Source organism: Orycteropus afer, unplaced genomic scaffold (assembly GCF_000298275.1).
Source record: "Orycteropus afer afer isolate SDZICR_OR568_19922 unplaced genomic scaffold, OryAfe1.0 scaffold00049, whole genome shotgun sequence".
Lineage (NCBI taxonomy): Eukaryota > Metazoa > Chordata > Mammalia > Tubulidentata > Orycteropodidae > Orycteropus > Orycteropus afer.
Window position 1 is genome coordinate 7,671,777 of NW_006921636.1, and position 17,995 is coordinate 7,689,771.

Below are 17,995 nucleotides of genomic sequence, written 5' to 3' on the forward strand. Positions count from 1 at the left end.
GACGAGGAAGCTCAAAGAGAGAAATGAGTGGCTATGAGACAACAGGGGCAGGACAGTTCCTTCCCACTCAACCAGCCACGGGGCAGCAGCTCTTCAGCCCCGCAGGACTAGTGTGCCACCAAAGATCCTGAGCCCTGGGGATTAGTCTTGATTTTTTCAGAGGTCAAAATTCAGATCTTCCAAGAAGCTGCAATTGCAATCCAAAGTAACTCAGCTATTTTTAAGAACATGCCTCAAGTAAAACTGATATGCAGGCTTCCCTAGCCTGCAGCCACCAGTTTGCAATTTTTGCTTTAGGGGAAAGCTAAGAACCAAGGAGAAAGTGCGTCACTGGTTGCAGAGAAGTAACTTAATGGGATAAAAGTGACTTTAACGACTATGATCAGCACTATGAGGGCAAAACATTCAAGTCTGGTATAAGCCAAATGCTCCTCAGTCAGTGAGCAATGACAAAGGAGCCAGAGGCCAGGGTTCAAGGCCAAAATCCACTGGATTTTACAGATGAAGAAACAAGACCGATTCTCAAATTGTTAGCTAATAAGTCAGCCCCTGACTCACGGCAACCCCATGCACAAATGAATAAAATGCTGCTCAGCCCTGCACCCACCCCGATTGGCTCCGGATTAGATCACTGTAATCCAGAGGGTTTTCACTGGCTAATTTTCAGAAGTAGATAGTTGGGTCTTTTTTCCTAGCCCATCTTAGTCTGGAAGCTTGGCTAAAACCTGTCCAGCATCCTAGCAACAAGTAAGTGTCCACTGACAGAAAGCTGGTGCCATGCATGAGGTTCGACTGAACCTAGATCTCTCGCACTGTTGTTGTTGTTATATGCCGTTGAGTTGGACCTGACTCATAGCGACCCCTCCTTGGGTTTCCGAGGCAATATCACTACAGAAGTAGATCGTCCCATCTTCCTTCTGAGGAGTGGCTGGTGGGTTTGAACCGCCAGCCTTCTGGTTAGGCACGTATGGAAGGCAGAAATTCCACCACTGAGCCACCAATGCCTCCATGACTCTCATATAAGCACTTAGAATTAAATTATAAACGCAGAACAGTACAAATGTATGCTTATCAATAACACAAACCTGGAGCCAAATCCAGTCTTAGAAAGGCTGGTTTACAACCTGGGCTCTGGAGTCCCGCAATGCCTTTTCCCGGCCTGCAGGAGCATGAGCTCAGCCTTGAAGGTTTTCAAATGAGACCAAGCAAGGACTGGTGTAAGCTGCCACAGCAGCGCATGCACAGTACAGGGAACAGTGACTAAGAAGAGTGGCCCTCCACTGTGAGCACGCCTACGGAGGAACAGCTGCAGAAGTTCAAGAGCAGTGGTCACCAATCCTATGTTCACAGTTTAACTTTCTTGTTTACACTCAGCACCCCCATAAGAAGTAGGAACTGTTGCCCTTCTAAACTACTCCATGAGGAAGGGGACCAAAAAAAAAAAAAAAACCAACTTAAACAATTCTCTCTACTAGACATAACAGAAAGAACCCTGGTGGTGCAGTGGTTAAAGAGCTTAGCTACTAACCAAAACGTTGGTAGTTTGAGCTGCTCTGCAGGAGAAAGATATGTCAGTCTGCTTCTGTAAAGATTTATAGTCCTGGGAAGGAACCCTACGAGGCAGTTTTACTCTGTCCTATAGGGTTGCTGGGACTTGGAAGCTGATCTGACAGCACTGGGTACGCAAAACAGAGGTCCCACTGACACAGAATCTCTGTAAGGACTCCACTTTTGATTTTCCTTCTCAACGGAAGGGGAAGTCCCTGGAGGGGCAAAGGAGGAGGCAGCATGATTTGACCTATATTTCTGACAGATTACTCTTGACAGGGAAGTGATGGTGTGGCTTGGATCAGCCTGTGGAGGTGGTCAGAGCATCAGTGTGAACCACATGAAGGTGCCATTTTTGCAGGTCAGAAACAAGCAATTGGTAGTAGTTTCTTATGGTATAACTTAAGAGGTGGGTTCTGGGTGTATTCAGATATTACTTTTTTTCTATTGAGAAGCGGAGAAGAAAAAGCACAGGAAAGAACTATGTGTGGTAGAAGCCTCACAGATAGCATGACATAGTCTGTTGTGGTGGAAAGGAGGAGGTTTGAGATTCAGACAGAACTGGGTTCAATTCTGGTATGATCTCCATTAGTTGCATGATACCAGGTGGGTAATTAAACCTCCATGAATCTTGTTTCCTACTCTAAAAAATGAGGATGGTGAAAAGAAGCCCTATAGATCTTAAAAGTTTGCAAGCAACCATCCAGATGCAACAATTGGTCTCTCCTTGTCCAGAGCAAAGAAGAATGAAAAAAACCAAAGACACATAGAAACAATTAGTCCAAGGGACTAGAGGACCATGTGAACCTCAGCCTATATGACCACGAGACCAGAAGAAATAGATGGTGCCTAGCTACCTGCTAAAAAGGCAGGGAGGCCACATGTTATGACCTCCTCTAACCCCGTGAGAGGAAGACAGAATCACCATCAGTAGCCCAAGGCCTATTACTGCAAGGCCAGACATGCTACCTCCCTCCAGCCCTTTCACCAACTATTCCTTCCAAAGCACCCACCACCTCTCTCCTGGGTTCGATAATTCACTGCAGTGGCCACACAGAACTCATAGATTATGGGATTTATTAGGGAAGCACCAGGCTATAATTCAAGTTCAGGAAAAATGCTCAGTCTCTCTCCCAGCCTACAGTCTCTCTCCTAACAGTCTCTCTCCCAACAGTGAGTGTTCCTCAGTGTCTCACTCAGCAATGCATGTCTCTTTCAGGAGCGCGTATCTCTTTCAGCAGCACGTCTTCATCAACCAGCAGTCAGAGAGAGACTTCTTCTGCCTCTGGGAGGCCTCCTTTTGAGCCTGGCAGAGTGGTCACACTAACCAATCATAACATCAGAATTCTAAGCACCTGAGAGAGAGAGCAGGAACCTCCTAGAACATGGCTTTGTGTTGCGCATAACAGAAATACCCCAGGTGGATTAACTTTGGCAATCAGAAGCTCCTCAGTTTCTCACAGCAAATTCCACCATAGAGTTTACAAAGACTTATGGCTTCAAAAGCCACACCAAGTAATTTACTATACTGCACTACCACTGTCAACCACTTGGAAATGGATCAGTACAGGAGATCCTGTATAGAGTGGGATAACAATGTGGAACAAAACTCAAATTTATAAGGAAAAACAACAAAAAAAGACCAGGCTTACCAGTCTGATAGAACTCCCAAGACTACAGCCCCTAGTTACCCTTCAGACCTGGAATAGAACTCATGCTTGTGGCTTCCAGCCAAACCACAGACAGGATTATAGGGTAAACATCTATATCAGGTAGACGTACTCCTTAGAACAATCAATCATAGGACAACAGAAGGGCAGTGTTTGCACAGGGAGATAGCTAGGGGTGGCGGGGGTGGTGGTGGCAGGAATACACAGGAAAGAAAGACAAAGGGAAGAGGTACTACAGGGAGAAAGTGGGAAGAGAGCTGTTACACTGTGGGGACAGCAGTCACTGCCATGAAACAAAATGTGTATGAACTGCTGGATGGAAAATGAATTTGCTAAAGATGGAAATAACCTACGTGACCATCAACAGAAGAATGGATAACCAAACTACGGTACATACACCCAATGGAATACTATGCAACATTAAAGAATAATGTAGAATCTGCAAAACACCACATAATGTGGATGAACTTGGAGGACATTATGCTGAGTGAAATAAGTCAATCACAGAAGGACAAATATTGTATTAGTTCATTATTGTAAAAAGTCAAGGGAAGGTTTATATATGGAAGGAAACTTTCTTTGTTGGTTACCAGGGGTGGCAAGGGAGGGAGGGAACATTGCAAAAATTTAAAAAATAATAATAGTGAATTAAAAAAAGAAAATGAATTTGCTTTGAAAATGAACTTTCACCCCAATCCCAATTAAATAATAATAACAATAATAACAACAAACGAGCAGCCCCTCATGCTCCAGAGACTGTACCCAGGCATTTAAGTGAACTAGCTGCTGTTGAGCAGACTCCAACTCATGGCGAGAAGGTGATTGTCTGGTTAGCCCATGAGAAGTACTGTCTGAATAGGACTAAGGCAGTGTCTGGCACAGAGCAGATGGTCAATAAATGAGAGTTCTCTTGTTCTTACCTTACAACAGGTGTCAGCAACACTGAAAAATCTTCAGTGCTTGGAGGGGCCAAACAAAGCAAAAGGAAAGAAGAAAAGGAGTGGAACACAAATCACTGATAGCTCCAGCTATGTTCACCAACTCAACTCGCTAGGGGCAGGCACTCAGTCCTCACCAAAACCCTGGAAGGCAGGACATTCTCTTCTTCTTATTATTTTTTAAGGCATTTTACTGAAATATAATTTATGTACGGTGAAATACACAAAACTAAAGTGACATGGGTCAAAGCATTTTTTTTTTTTTTTAGTGTTCTCTCCCTCCCCTCCCACCCCTGGCAACCAACAAAGAAAGTATATATAAACTGTTCCTTGACCCTCCACAACAATGAACTGATATTATATTTGTCCTTCTGTGATTGACTTATTTCACTCAGCATAATGTCCTCCAAGAGGAAGATTCTTATTCCTGTTACACAGGTGAGGAATCTGAGAACAGATGAAGTTAAGCCACCTGCCCACAGTTACAGCCAGGAAGTGCTACAGGCAGAGTCAGGGTCCACACCCAGGCTGTCAGATCCAGAGCCTGCTGCTCAATGATTACACACAGAAGAAAGATGGGTGTGGAGGAGGGGCATATGGTGGGGCACACCCACACTCATTCACCACTCAGCATCTTAAAAGGCACTGCTTTCCCAACTGCCATCTGGCAATTAGCAGCAATAAATGAGCAGGCTCAAAGGAGGAAGACCTAAGCTGTGTGAGGAGGTTCAGATGAAAGGTTATACACCTTCCCAGGAAGTCCTACCTGGGTGCTGCTGTCACCTATGAGCCTCTCAGGTCACATTCCCTAATTCATCAACAACTTTGGTACCAGCTCCCACTTTCCCCTCCACTCCCAAGGTTGAGTCCAATAATGCCCATTACCAACCTCAAAACCCAACACTGCCCAAGGATCCCATCACTGGTCTGCACAACCTTCAACTCTCCTTAAACATCTTATCTGCCACACCCCTCTCTGCTCTGCAAACCACTGTGACCCTGCAGGACAGAGTAGAACTGCCCCAGAGGGTTTCCAAGGCTGTAATCTTTACAGAAGCAGACTGGCACATCTTTCTCCCATGGAGTGTCTGGTGGGTTCAAACTGCTACCTAAGCCCTTTAACCACTGAACCACTTGGGGTCCTATGCAAACCAACTTCAAGTTTTACTCTCACAAATGACCTCCTCTACCCCTCTAAGAGGGAGCTCTGGTGGTGTAGTGCCTAAGGCACTTGACTGCTAACCAGAAGGCTGACGGTTCAAACCCACCAGCCACTCCTCAGAAGGAAGGTTGGACAATCTACTTCCATAGTGATACTGCCTCGGAAACCCAAGGAAGGGTCGCTATGAGTTGCATCCCACTCCATGGCAACGGGTTTGGTTTTTTTTGGTTTTAGCCTCCAAGCCAGCCTGGTGTGTCTGATCACACTCTGCACTTTGTCCCCACCTGGAACAGCAGCACTTCTGGTTCCTTCCTGTTCTCTGCTCACAACCCCCTTTCCTTCCAGCTGATCTGGTCAAAGACCAGTAGATCCTTTCTTGACCTGTCAGAACCTCCAGTTCATGGACTGGATTGGTTGTCAGTCAACATGTCAGTGCACTCCTTTCTTCATTATCCAGTTGGATCCCATTGGCAGGATTGTTATCAGACTGAGAGACAATAACCTTGATAACCTTGACTCTTGGCAAAATACCAAACTTAAATTATATTACCATTCTCTTTTGACCTGCCTCCACCTAACCAGACCTCTGACAACAGCGCAAACTGGTAGGTCTATAAAGTCATAGCATTTGACTGCTAATCAGAAGGCTGGTGGTTCAAACCCATCAGCCACTCCTCAGAAGGAAGGTTGGGCAATCTACTTCCATAGTGGTAACACACTGCTGTAGAGTTGGATGCGACTCACAGCAACCCCTCCTTGGGTCTCCGAGGCATAACACTACCGAAGTAGATTGCCCAACCTTCCTGAAGAGGAGTGGCTGGTAGGTCTGAACCACCAGCCTTCTGGTTAGCAGTCAAATGCCTTAGGCACTATGTTACCATAGCTCTTTCCATAGTAATACCACCTTGGAAACCCAAGGAGGGGTCGCTATGAGTCGAAATCAACTCAATGGCAGTGAGTTTGGTTGTTGTTTTTTTTATAAAGTCATAATCACCAACAGCAAATGGGATCCTAATACTGCCAGTTAATCCTATCTTCTTGAATTCTCCACAGTGACCAATGCACATCTCTCCACCCACTGCCATTGCAGTCAAGTTAAGTGTGACTCACAGCAACCCTACAGGACAGAGGGGAACTGCCCCATAGGGTTTCCAAGGCTGCAATCTTTCTGGAAGCATATTGCCACATCTTTCCCCTGCAGAGTGGTTGGTGGGTTCAAACTGCCAAACTTTTGGTTGGCAGACACGTGCACCTAACCACTGTGCCACCAGGGCTCCTTGTACGTTTCTCTATTCTACTTACATACTACATCTGTCTCCTAATCATCCCCATTCATTACCTTCCTCCTTATGCACAATCACTCAGAAATAAGAAACCACTTCAAGGAGGCTCCCTCTGCTTTCTGTTGGCAACCTACAAAATGACCTACTTCTTTACCCACCCTGTGTTCTCTCCTGTTAGAAGAGAGCTGGTGTCCAATCCTTCCACCTCTGTAGTCGCCTATCCCCAGCTGCTATCTCAGGAATGTCATGCTATTTGGTAGTATCTAAAATCTGATCACTTCTCATCTCTTCCACCACCACCACCACTACCACCCCAATCCAAATCACCAGGTAAAGGACTCCTAACTAGTCTCTCTGCTTCTGCTCTTACCCTCCTTCCCATCCCCTATCTTTCTCCACAGAGCAGCCAGGGGGATTTGCTTAAAATACAAATCATATTACATCACTTTTCCCCTCAAAATCAGTGCTTCCCATTTAACCCTGAGCAAAATCCAAAATCTTGACCTTGGCCTCCAAATCTCTATTATGATCTGACCCTTTGCTACCCCCCAGATCTCACCTTTTACAACCCTGCCCCACTGGCCTACTCGTCGTCCTCGAACGTGCCAAACAAGTTCCTGTTCTAGGACATTTGCACTTGCTATTCCTGCTGCCTGGAATGCACTCCTCCAGATATGGGCATGGCTCACTTCACTTCCTCCAGATCCTTGCTCAATGTCACCTCTTCAGAGAGGCCTTCCTCATCACCTCTCCATCCTACCCCTCCTTAGCACTCTCTATGCCTCGCTTTGTTTAGTTTTATTTTACTCTGGTTTGTTTTTCCTCACAGTATTTATCACCCTTGTCATATTATGTACAGTTCACTACCTGTCTTCCACAGTGGAATACAAGCTCCACGACAGCAGAGCTCTTCGACTGTTCTTTCCACCGTGAAATCCCTAGCACCTACCAAGTGCCTGGCACAGAGCAGGTGCTCAATAAGTATTTGGTGACTCAACAAATAACCTGCCCTTTCTCTTTCCTGCATTCCATCTTCCTTAACAGACTCCATTCCCAAGAACAATCAAACAAGTTCAAGCCTCTCCTATCTTTTAAAACAGCAAAAGCAAAACAAAACATAAAACTCTCATACATCACCTCTCTCTCCTCCCCTTCAATCATAGCCAAACTTCAGGAAAGAGGTGTCTGTGCTCACTGTCTATGTCCTCACCTCCCACTCATGCCTGAACCCACTGCAATCTGGCTTTCACCTTCATCACACCACTGAAACAGCTCATGCTAAGGTCGCCAAATGACCTGTAACTCTCTAACTCTCCTGGGCGTTTTGTCAGTTTTCATCTGACTTAACCCCCCTGCAGCATTTGACCTTACTAACCTCACTCTCTTTCATGAGGCCTTCTCTACTTCTGGCTTCATAACCACACATTCTTCTGTCTGACCTCTGCCTCCTGACCCACCATGTCTCCATCTCCTTTGCAGACACAGCCTCCTCTATCCAGCCAGAGAAGGCTGAGTTTCTCAGGCCCAGGCATAGCATCTCCACCCCTACCTCTCCCTCTCTGTGTACCCTCCCCCTAGCTCATCTTACCTACACCTTCAAAGCCCACCAACACTCTGACGACTATCTCCAACCCAGACCTCTCTCATGAACATCAAGCTCATATATCTACTTCCTACTCCTTGTGTCCAATTAAATGCTCAATAGCAGCTCAGACTCAACAAATCTAGCTTCCAATTCATTATCAATGCTCCCACCCAATGTTTATCTTCCCATATTCCCATCTTAAAGAACAGCACCACTGTCCATCCAGTTAGATGAGTTAAAAATCTAAGGGCCTTAACAATCCTCTTTCTCGTGCCCTCACACAACCTATCACATGGCTTTGTTAGGTTGACTACCTAAACAAGTCAGGAATCCAATCATGTTGCTCTATTTCTAATGTTACTACTCTATTCCAGGCCAACAGCATCTCTCATGTGGATAATGGTAATAGGTTCTTCATTCATCCCTCAGCAATCCCTCTGGTCTTCCTCCAACAGGATCTAAGATCCTTCCAAAATTCAAACCTGGTCCTATCACTGTCTTCCCCGCTTAAAACACCTCAGTGTCATTCCACTGCTTTTAGTCTAAAGATCAACCGCTCACCATGACCTCAGAGTTTCTGCATAATCAGCCCTGGCCAACCTCGCCCACCTCATCTCCAAACACTCTCTCCACTCATTCATCTTGCTTCAACCACACACTGACCTACTTCAGCTTCCTTAACAGCCATGCTCCTCTTTCCCAAAGGGCCTTTGCACACGTTCCTCCCACTGCTGTAAGGCATCCCACCCCAAACTATGTAACCAGGATTCAACATTTAGATGTCAAGAATCACATCCTTAGGATATCTTTCCTCACCCCTTTGTCAAACATCCTTGCAGGACCAGGCTTCTTTCCACAGGACTTCCCAGAGGGCACAACCATTTGAATGATGCCCATCTCTCACATTAAACTGCACACTCCATCAGAAGAGTCCTTGTTTGTTTTGTTCCCTTGCACCATGGCACTGGGTCTAATATCCAAATAAAGATCTACTGAGTTAACGTCAGCTGGTCTAGTCAACAGACAGAAAGACTATACACAGTACAGCAACTATGAACTGACCACTCCCAAGGACTAAGGGAAAATTTAAGAATTTTATGTCCTAGCATAAGAAGACTGTTCTCCCCACAAATTTATAAAACCTAAGAAAATACCTGACTTAAAAGACTTACTTATAACTAAGACAGTAAACCAAAACAAGCTTGCTATAGTAAGAAGCAAGGAATGAATTAGCAAAAGTAAAACTATTTTCTAAGATAACCTTGGGGAAAGAAAGTCAAGTCTTTTTCTGGCAGGGCCCCTATGCCTGGTAAAATGGTGAGAACTATATACTGTTCTAAGCTATTTATATAGGAAACTCCATGTACTTGCTGATTAAGTACACATTTTCACAAGTCTGCTCTTTTCCATAAAGAATGGCCTTACTGTTCTCCCCAGCACTGCTTTCAAAGTCTCTCCTGAGATTTACAAGTCCAGGACAGGGCTCTAAATTCCTCCAACCACATGCTTCACCAGTGTGGAGACAAATAAAAAGGTCCATAACCAACTATAAAAAGGTCCATAACCAACTAACAAGGGACCCAAAGAACAGCAAGCATCTACTCCCTTCTCCTTTAGATAACGCTGAAGGCAATGGCTCTGAATTTCAGCAGATCGTTAGTCAGGGGCTAGGTGCTGTGCCGCTGTTAAGTGCTTGGCTGCTAACTGAAAGGCTGGCAGTTCAAAACCACCATGTGATGAAAGTCTGCTTCTGTAAAGATAACAGCCTTGGAAACCCTATGTGGCAGCTCTATTCCATCCTACAGGGTCGTTGTGAGTTGAAATCGACTTGATGGCAACAAGTATAGGTATTGTGTCAGCTACTTTACGAGTTTGCTTAACCTGGACAGTAATCCCATGACATAGCTAGTATCACCTTTATCATCGCAGGAAACTGAGGCTCAAAAAAACTGTATTATTAACCCATGAACACATGACTATCAACAAGCAAAGTTTCAAGCTCAGTTCTCAATAAAATTTCCCCAATGCAAGAATTAAATGCATTTCAGTAATCCACAACAATCTGATGTTTAGATGCTGCTTCTAGACAGGTGATTCCTAAGGAATAATCAAAAGCTTTTCAACAAGAGTAATCTTCCAGGGTCTCAAACCCTGTTATTTCTCAGAGCTTTTATGATCTCTAGCACTCTAAAGAAATCACCTAACCAAAATACCAGAATTTGCTAAGATTAAAGGTTTTACTCTGTGTGACCAATGGTTAAGTGCTTGGCTGCTAACCGAAAGGCCTGAAGTTCAAACCCCCCCCCAGCAGCTCCATGAGAGAAAGACCTAGTAACCTGGTCCTGCAAAGACTACAGTCAAGAAAAGCCTAGGGGGCAGTTCTAGTCTGTCATCATATGAGGTCACTATGAGTCAGATTTGACTCAACAGCACCTAACAACACATGGATTTAGAAGTATCTTTGGTATTTTTCTAATTTCCCTCGGGTTCTTCCTAATGGTGAGAAGTTTTTTGAAAAAAAACAGAATTAGAAGAACAGCAGCAACAATATCATACAGTAGAAAAAGCAATTTACCATGTATCATGCAGACATGTAAACAGAGCACTTTATGCACATTAACATGCAACTGAGATTTATGACCACACTCCCTAAACTGGCTCTCTTCTCAATGACATTTAAACAAGTTCAGTGTCTCTTCTATGTTTGAGAAAAGAAAAACAAAATAAAAAACTCCCATGATTCATATCTCCTTCCTCCTCTTCACATCACAGTCAAACTTCGGGAAGGAGTTGTCTCTGCTTGCTGTCTATGTCCTCACCTCCCACTCATGCCTCAACCCACTGCAATCTGGCTTTCACCTTCATCGTGCCACCAAACAGCTCAAGCTAAGATCACCAATGACCCACATGTCTCTAAAACCCACAAATTAAACAGCTCAAGTAGCAGAGCTGAAGATGGATTTTATAACCCGTATGTCAGCATAGAGCATTTGTTGTAGCTGTGTTTCCTCACCCGGCTGGGTGGCTGGGGCAAGCTGCTCTCTGAGCCCTGATTTCCCACTGCCTGCTGAGCCCAAACACAGGCATCAATTAGGTGTGATAACTCCAGAATCACTAACAGAGACTCTACTGCTGATGAAGAGGGATCTCGTAAATCAGGAAAAAGTTGTAGCTCAAGTGAAATCAATTCTTCATCTTCATTTCCTCCTTCAGTCCCTGTTACCGCTGGCTGCCAATGAGTTGGCCACAATTCATGGCAACCCCACGCACAACGGAACGAAATGCTGCCAGTCCTGTGCTATCCTCATGACTGGCAGTGGGTAGGGCTGCTGTGATCCATAGGCTAACGTAAACCAACGGCACACGCAGTAAAAGCTGCTGAAAAAGCTGCCATCTTTTGATCAGAGGCTTTCAAATACATCTCAAAATTCTGCTAGAGAAAACAGTCTCCACTTCCTGAAATGTCATCACACAGAAACTTCACTGCAATATTAATGACTGTTTTAAAGACTCTACACCCACTGCTGTCCAGTCAATTCCAACTCGCAGCAACCCTGCAGGACAGAGAACTGCCCCACAGGGTTCTGAAGGCTGTAATCTTCATGGAAGCAGACTGCCACATCTTCTCCCACAAGCGGCTAATGAGTTTCAATTGCCAACCTTTTGGTTTTCAGCCAAGCGCTTACCCACTGCACCGCCAGGACTCCTTACATACGCGAGCTTTCATACAGAAAGGCAATAAAGTATGATAGTAAAGGTTAAGATATGGTGGGGTCATAATAACGGTTAAGATCTTGGGCTCTGGACCCAGACTGCCAGCATTCGCACCCTGGCTCTATCACTTCCTAGTTGGGTCCTGGTCAACTTATTTAACTTCTAAAGGTCTCAACGGAAGTAATAAGTGAGAATTACCTGCATGCAAAACATGTAGCATTGTACCCCTAAGGTAGAAATGCTTAAGGTATGTTTACTATTCTTGTTACATTGTTTTGGTAACAGCTAGGAATAGTGACAGCTTGCAATTACAGAGAGCCTTACCCTTACTTAGCACTTTGTGTATATTAAATCATTAAATGAGATACTGCATCTCTTATCACACGTATGAAAAGCATTGTTAGAACAACTCAATTAGAGCTTCCCAGGTTGCTGACAAATTATTCCACACCTAACTTAAAAACACTTAGATCACCTTGTCAAGTCTTCAAACTCTACATAGTTTAAGAGCAAAAAAATGATTTAAAGAGAGATCATGGAAGAAAAAGGTCCTTAAATAAAACTATTGTAAGAGGGAGGTTTTAAGTGTATATGTATATATATATATACACATACACACACACACACATATTCATACACACATGCATACGTATATACACACATATATATATACATACAAATTATGTTCCCCAAGGGGAGGGGAGGGAAACGTTTTGGTTTTGGATGGAGTGGGAGAAAAATGTGGCACAAAAGTCAAAATTACAAAAAAAAAAAAAACAGGCTTACGGGTCTGATAGAGACTGCTGAAACCCCTAAGACTACAGCCCCTAGTTGCCTTTTAGGCCTGGAATTGAACTCACTCCCATGGCTTCCAGCCAAACAATGGTCATGCCTACAAGGAGAACAATTACACCAAACAAAACAAAACAAAACAAAACAAAAAAACACACTAAACCCACTGCCATTGCGTCGGATCTGACTCATAGTGACCCCTCCTTGGGTTTCCGAGGCAGTATCACTATGGAAGTAGACACTGCCCAACCTTCCTTCTAGGGAGTGTCTGGTGGGTTTGAACCGCCAGCCTTCTGGTTAGTAGTCAAATGCCTTAGGCAGTACGACAGCAGAGCTCCTAACAATCACACCAGGTAGGTATACTTCTTAGAACAGGCAACTATGGGAGATCAAAAAGGCAGCATTTGCACAGGGAGATAGCTCAGAGGGCAGAAATGCATAGGAAAGAAGGACACAGGAGAACAGTAACCACAGGGAAGAAGCGGGGAGTGAGCTGTTACATTATGGAGATTGCAATCAATGCCATTAAACAAAATATGTATGAACTGTTGAATGGAAAATGAATTTGCTCTGTAAACTTTCACCCAAATCACACACACCAAGAAAGAATATAATTATGTTCCCTGGCAGAGGGCTGAAAGGTTCAAGATTAATATATCAGAGCTCCATTAACTAAGGAACTCTAGTGGCATAGCGCCTAAGGCATTTGACGGCTAACCAGAAGGTTGGCAGTTCAAACCCACCAGCCATTCCTCAGAAGGCAGACTGGGCAATCTACTCCCATAGAGATACTGCCTGAGAAACCAAAGGAGGGGTCGCTTCAAGTCCAGGTAAAGAGCAACAAAGCCCTGGGGTGATGACTCCTTGGGAGGCTCTCTGGCTTTCTCTAGATACAGGCTGGAAGGACACCATCTCTGAATGGGGCGGTCCTTACCTATGCAATTGGCATTTAATGCAGATGAGTCACTGCAAACCTGTTCCATCCTGATCAATGCTGCTTTTACAGCGGAGGAGCCCTGCCTTCATTGAGCTTATCAAGTTAACACTCCAATAAATACAACTTTTAATCGTGTAATTTCATTCCTATTTATTTACAGCATCTATAAACCAAATAGAGCAGTAAGTTATTCCTGAACGAGGAACCAAAAGAGGTTAAGAACACTGAACCAAAATAGCATTTCATTTCTGTGATTTGTCTCAACTTAAAGCAATATTATCATTAGAAGAAGAATAATAAGGCTTTACTGAGCACCTACTACATGCCAAGTGCTTTCAGTTCATGTCAAATAACTTAATCTTTACAATAACCCTATAAAGAAGGAATGAAATATAAGTAGAGAATATAGTATTTAAGTCCCTCCAGCCCAGACACCTTCCCCCCATATGCTACAATCGGTGGGATCATATAGAAGCCATTTCCTGTAAGTTCTCTCTATCAACCAAGCGTGGTTCACCTTTGAGCCATCAGTTACAGTTCCTCTTATCAAAATGAATAATCTACACATGGTAATCTCTAAAATGCTGGCCAACTGCAATGTTTCTTATACTTGTTTCAGCTATTTTTCCAATCTCCTCTACTTAAATGGGACTTATGGACACAAGACTGTGCCCTGAAAGGTGAAAGATTTCTAGGCACTTCACTGTGTTTTCTATGGTTTGCAAGTAAAAGAGGTCATGCTACTGAACAGTAATAATACACAATCTCTTTAAAAAGGCCAGTTTAAATCAACACTAGGGATAGGTTCCCTTATAGTAGTTCCCAATACTCATTTTAGGAGCTCTGGTGGTGTAGTGCCTAAGGCATATGACTGCTAACCAGAAGGCTGGCGGTTCAAACCCACCAGCCACTCCCCAGAAGGAAGGTTGGGCAATCTACTTCCGAAGTGATACCGCCTCGGACACCCAAGGAGGGGTCGCTATGAGTCGGATCTGACTCGATGGCAGTGTCCTGCATTGTGTTACATGGTGCTAAACAGTTTTCAGTGGAGCTTCAGTCTAAGATGAACTAGGAAGCAAGGCTTGGCAATCTACTTCCAAAAATCAGCCAATGAAAACCCTATGGATGACAATGGTCCTAGCCCAACTGATCATGGGGATGGCACAGCACCAGACAGCTTTTCGTTCCGTTGTGCGTGGGGCTGCTGTGAATTGGGATCCAATTTGATGGCAGCTAACAACAACAACAGGCCATTTCTTACAATTCACTACAAAGCACACTGAATGTGCTTTCCACAATTTTGGTTGGAAAGATATGAACTTCTGAACAGAGTTATTTCAATATAATAAACTCTCAACATCATGGCCCTTTATGACCCACATGACAATTTAAAAAAGAAGGTTCCAACAACGTGACATACAATTTGGTGGAGATTTTGTGTTAAGACGTTTTCTGAAGGGGCAATGAAAACTTTTCTGCCAAGTAACTATTTGAAACTTCAACAATACTCTTAAAGTAATAAATTTAGAGGACAGAACACAGGCAGATTTTAAAGTGCTTATAAATACGCGCCTTCTGCTTAACAAACAAACAAACTACCTTTTTAGTGTGTACCTTGTATTCTTATACAATATCCAAGTTAGCCTCAGTCGTCTAAATTAAAAAGCTTTAAAAATCTAGATCTCAGTAAATTCTGATCACCAATCCTGAATTTCACAGGGGATCCCTGTGAGTCAGAATCCAGTGGAGGACAACTATCAACACAGCTGTTTACAGATCATCTAGGCAACAACATTATCTTTATCAATCGTTCTTGACCCTTGAGGGAGTCTCAGATCCTTTTGAAAACCTGAAGAAAGTGATGGACTCTCTTCCCTAACAAGTGCAAATTTCACCAGCTCACTACTACATCCCAAGAGAAGGACCCCTGCTCTATACCTTGCACCAAATGAAGGGTGAAAGGTGATGGTAACCTCAAAACCTGTGACAAAAATCAAACCTTCCGTATGCTCAATTTGTTAAGAAAAACTGGTCCTTTAAAGATTCCAAACCAAAAGCACTGCAATGGTGAATCAGCTGGAAGTCAGCTCTGGACCCATGTACTGATCCCACCACCCTAAACTCTTTCCTCCTGACACTCCACGTGGTGGATACTTCTTGGCTTTCAGACTCAGCTCAAATGTCACCTGCTCCAAGAGGATTACTTTCCTGGCGGCCCAATCTAAAGCAAGGCTCAGGCATTCTTTATCACATCTTTTACTTTCACAATAGTATCTATAAGTATTAAAAAAAAATTCATTAGTTTTCTTATTTGTTTCCTTTATTAGAGTCAGGGGCCTTGTTTGTCTTGTTCCCCGGTGCCTACAACAGTGCCTGGTACACAGCAAGCATTTACTAAATATTTGTTCCATGAATGAAACTAGAAGAGAAGATGCTGACGTTGACATCAACCGCCAAGATTTTAATTGGCTAAGAATTAGGGTTCTCGCTCTCTTTCCACAATCTGCAGATGCATTCAATAAGCAAATATTTACTGGGCATATGCTCTGTGCCACACACTGTGTCAAATGCGTGTTGGGGGATACTTGCCGTAATTAACTCCACATTTTAGTGGGCCACCCAGAATTAGCAACCTACAATGCCTGAGACATACAGGGTAATTCTTCACATTCCTTCCTTGAGGTGAAAAGGTATGGAAAGTCATCAAAAGAAGTAAACATCCTTCGATCCGGCACTTACATAGCCTCAGGGATTCCCCCTAAACCAGTCGGGCAGCTCTTCCCAGCTACTCTGCTCACGTAGGGGATCCGAACCAGCAAAGCCCAGCTACAGGGAAAACTTTGACCAAAGGCTGCTCTCTCTAAAGACTTAGAAGTGGTAAGGGGAGGAACCAGGAAACGGTACGGCCAGAAGTCGTGGCAAAAGCCCTGGGACGGGAGGCGAGACAGCCAGCCGAGACAGCCAGCCGAGGCTGCCCCAACTTGCTAGGTGACCTTGGGCCAGTCCTCAGCTTCCCGGCCATTAGTTTTCCCTGGGAGTATAATGAGGCGGCGGCCCAGTGGGTAGGATTCGAGGTCCAGGGACGGGGAATACAGGAACAAGGAGGCCGGACTGAGGCCGGGTGGGGTAACGGCCGGCGTGGGGAAGCCGGGCAGGGGCGGGGCCGGGGTGGCTCACCCACCGAGCGCCACCTGGCAGGCCCTGCGCAGCTGGGAGTGCTGGGGCCGCTTCACCTCCTTGTCAGCCAAGATCTTCTCCAGGGCCCGGGACACGAACATGCTCTTGGTCTGGCTTTCCTGCATGGCCACGGCCCGGCGGGGGCTGACAGCCCCGCGGGCGGGCGGCGCAAGCGAACTGGCGAGTGAGGGTACGGGCCCGGCGTCCGGGCCGGTACCGGCCGCGTCCGTCCCCGCCGCCCCGTCAGGAAGCGTCGCCGCGGCCCCACGGCGCCGCCATGTTGGAGCGCGTCACGTGACCACGTGACTGGCAGAGCTGCTACGGCTGCCGGGCGTCCCTCGACCCCGTGACCCTGGCGGGGAGGGGCGTGAGACGGAGGCGGGGTCAGATGGACGAGGAGGGGAGGGGCAGAAGATGGAGGGAGGAAGGAGAAAAAGAGGTGAAGAAGTGAGTGGAAACGGGTGAAGGGAAGCGGGGACGTGAGAGAAATAGGAAGGAGGAGAGAGGTGGTGATTGGATGAGAAGTGAGGAAGGAAGCAATGAGAAGAGCTGAGGAAGAGTCATTGAGGAGGATGGGAGTGGAGGTGATGTGGTAAGAGATGAGGAAAGAGGAGGTGAAACGGAAAAGAGCAAGTGAAGAAGGAAAGAGACGCTTGGGGAAAAATTGGTGAGGGAGTGAGATAGATAATCAGGGGCAAAAGGAGGCGGGGCAGAGAAAGGAGGTGAGGGGGAAGAGTGGAAGAAAACATTTGGAAGAGTGAGGTGATAAGTGAGTAAGAGGAGGAGGTGAGGAGAAAAGAGGAAAAGAGGAAGTGAGGGCTGAAAAGAGGGAGAAGGGAGGCATGAAGGTAAGAGAAAGTGAGGTGAGAGGGAAGAGGGGGAGATGGGAGAGAGGAGGTGAAGGAGTAAGGGAAGGGCTGAGGAGCGAGGAGGTAGGGAGAGAAGAGTTCAGGAGAAGAGCAGAGAAGAGGCAAACAGAAGAGATGAGGAAGGAGAGAACGTTAATGGGAAAAGGGAGGAGGTTAGGAGAAGACGGGAAGAGGAATGAATGGAGAAAGATGGTGTGAGCAGGAAGAGGTGAGGGAGAATGGGAAAAAGCAGGCTGGGAGATGGGGAGAGAAAAAAGTGAAGGGAAGTAGGAGTTGAAAGGAGGGCAGACAGAGAGAGAGAGTGAGAAGGTGGATTTGTG

At 45.2% G+C, this 17,995-nt stretch overlaps 1 protein-coding gene across 1 annotated transcript in view; it reads right to left on the reverse strand.

Annotated features, from left to right (window-relative positions):
* Positions 1 to 16,931, reverse strand: part of ARFGEF2 (ADP ribosylation factor guanine nucleotide exchange factor 2) — a 125,907-nt gene extending 108,976 nt beyond the window's left edge. The window contains exon 1 of the mRNA XM_007938332.2: positions 16,811 to 16,931. Coding sequence (XP_007936523.1) covers positions 16,811 to 16,931 — 121 coding nt within the window. The remainder of the gene's footprint in view (positions 1 to 16,810) is intronic.
* Between the last annotated feature and the right edge of the window lie 1,064 nt (positions 16,932 to 17,995).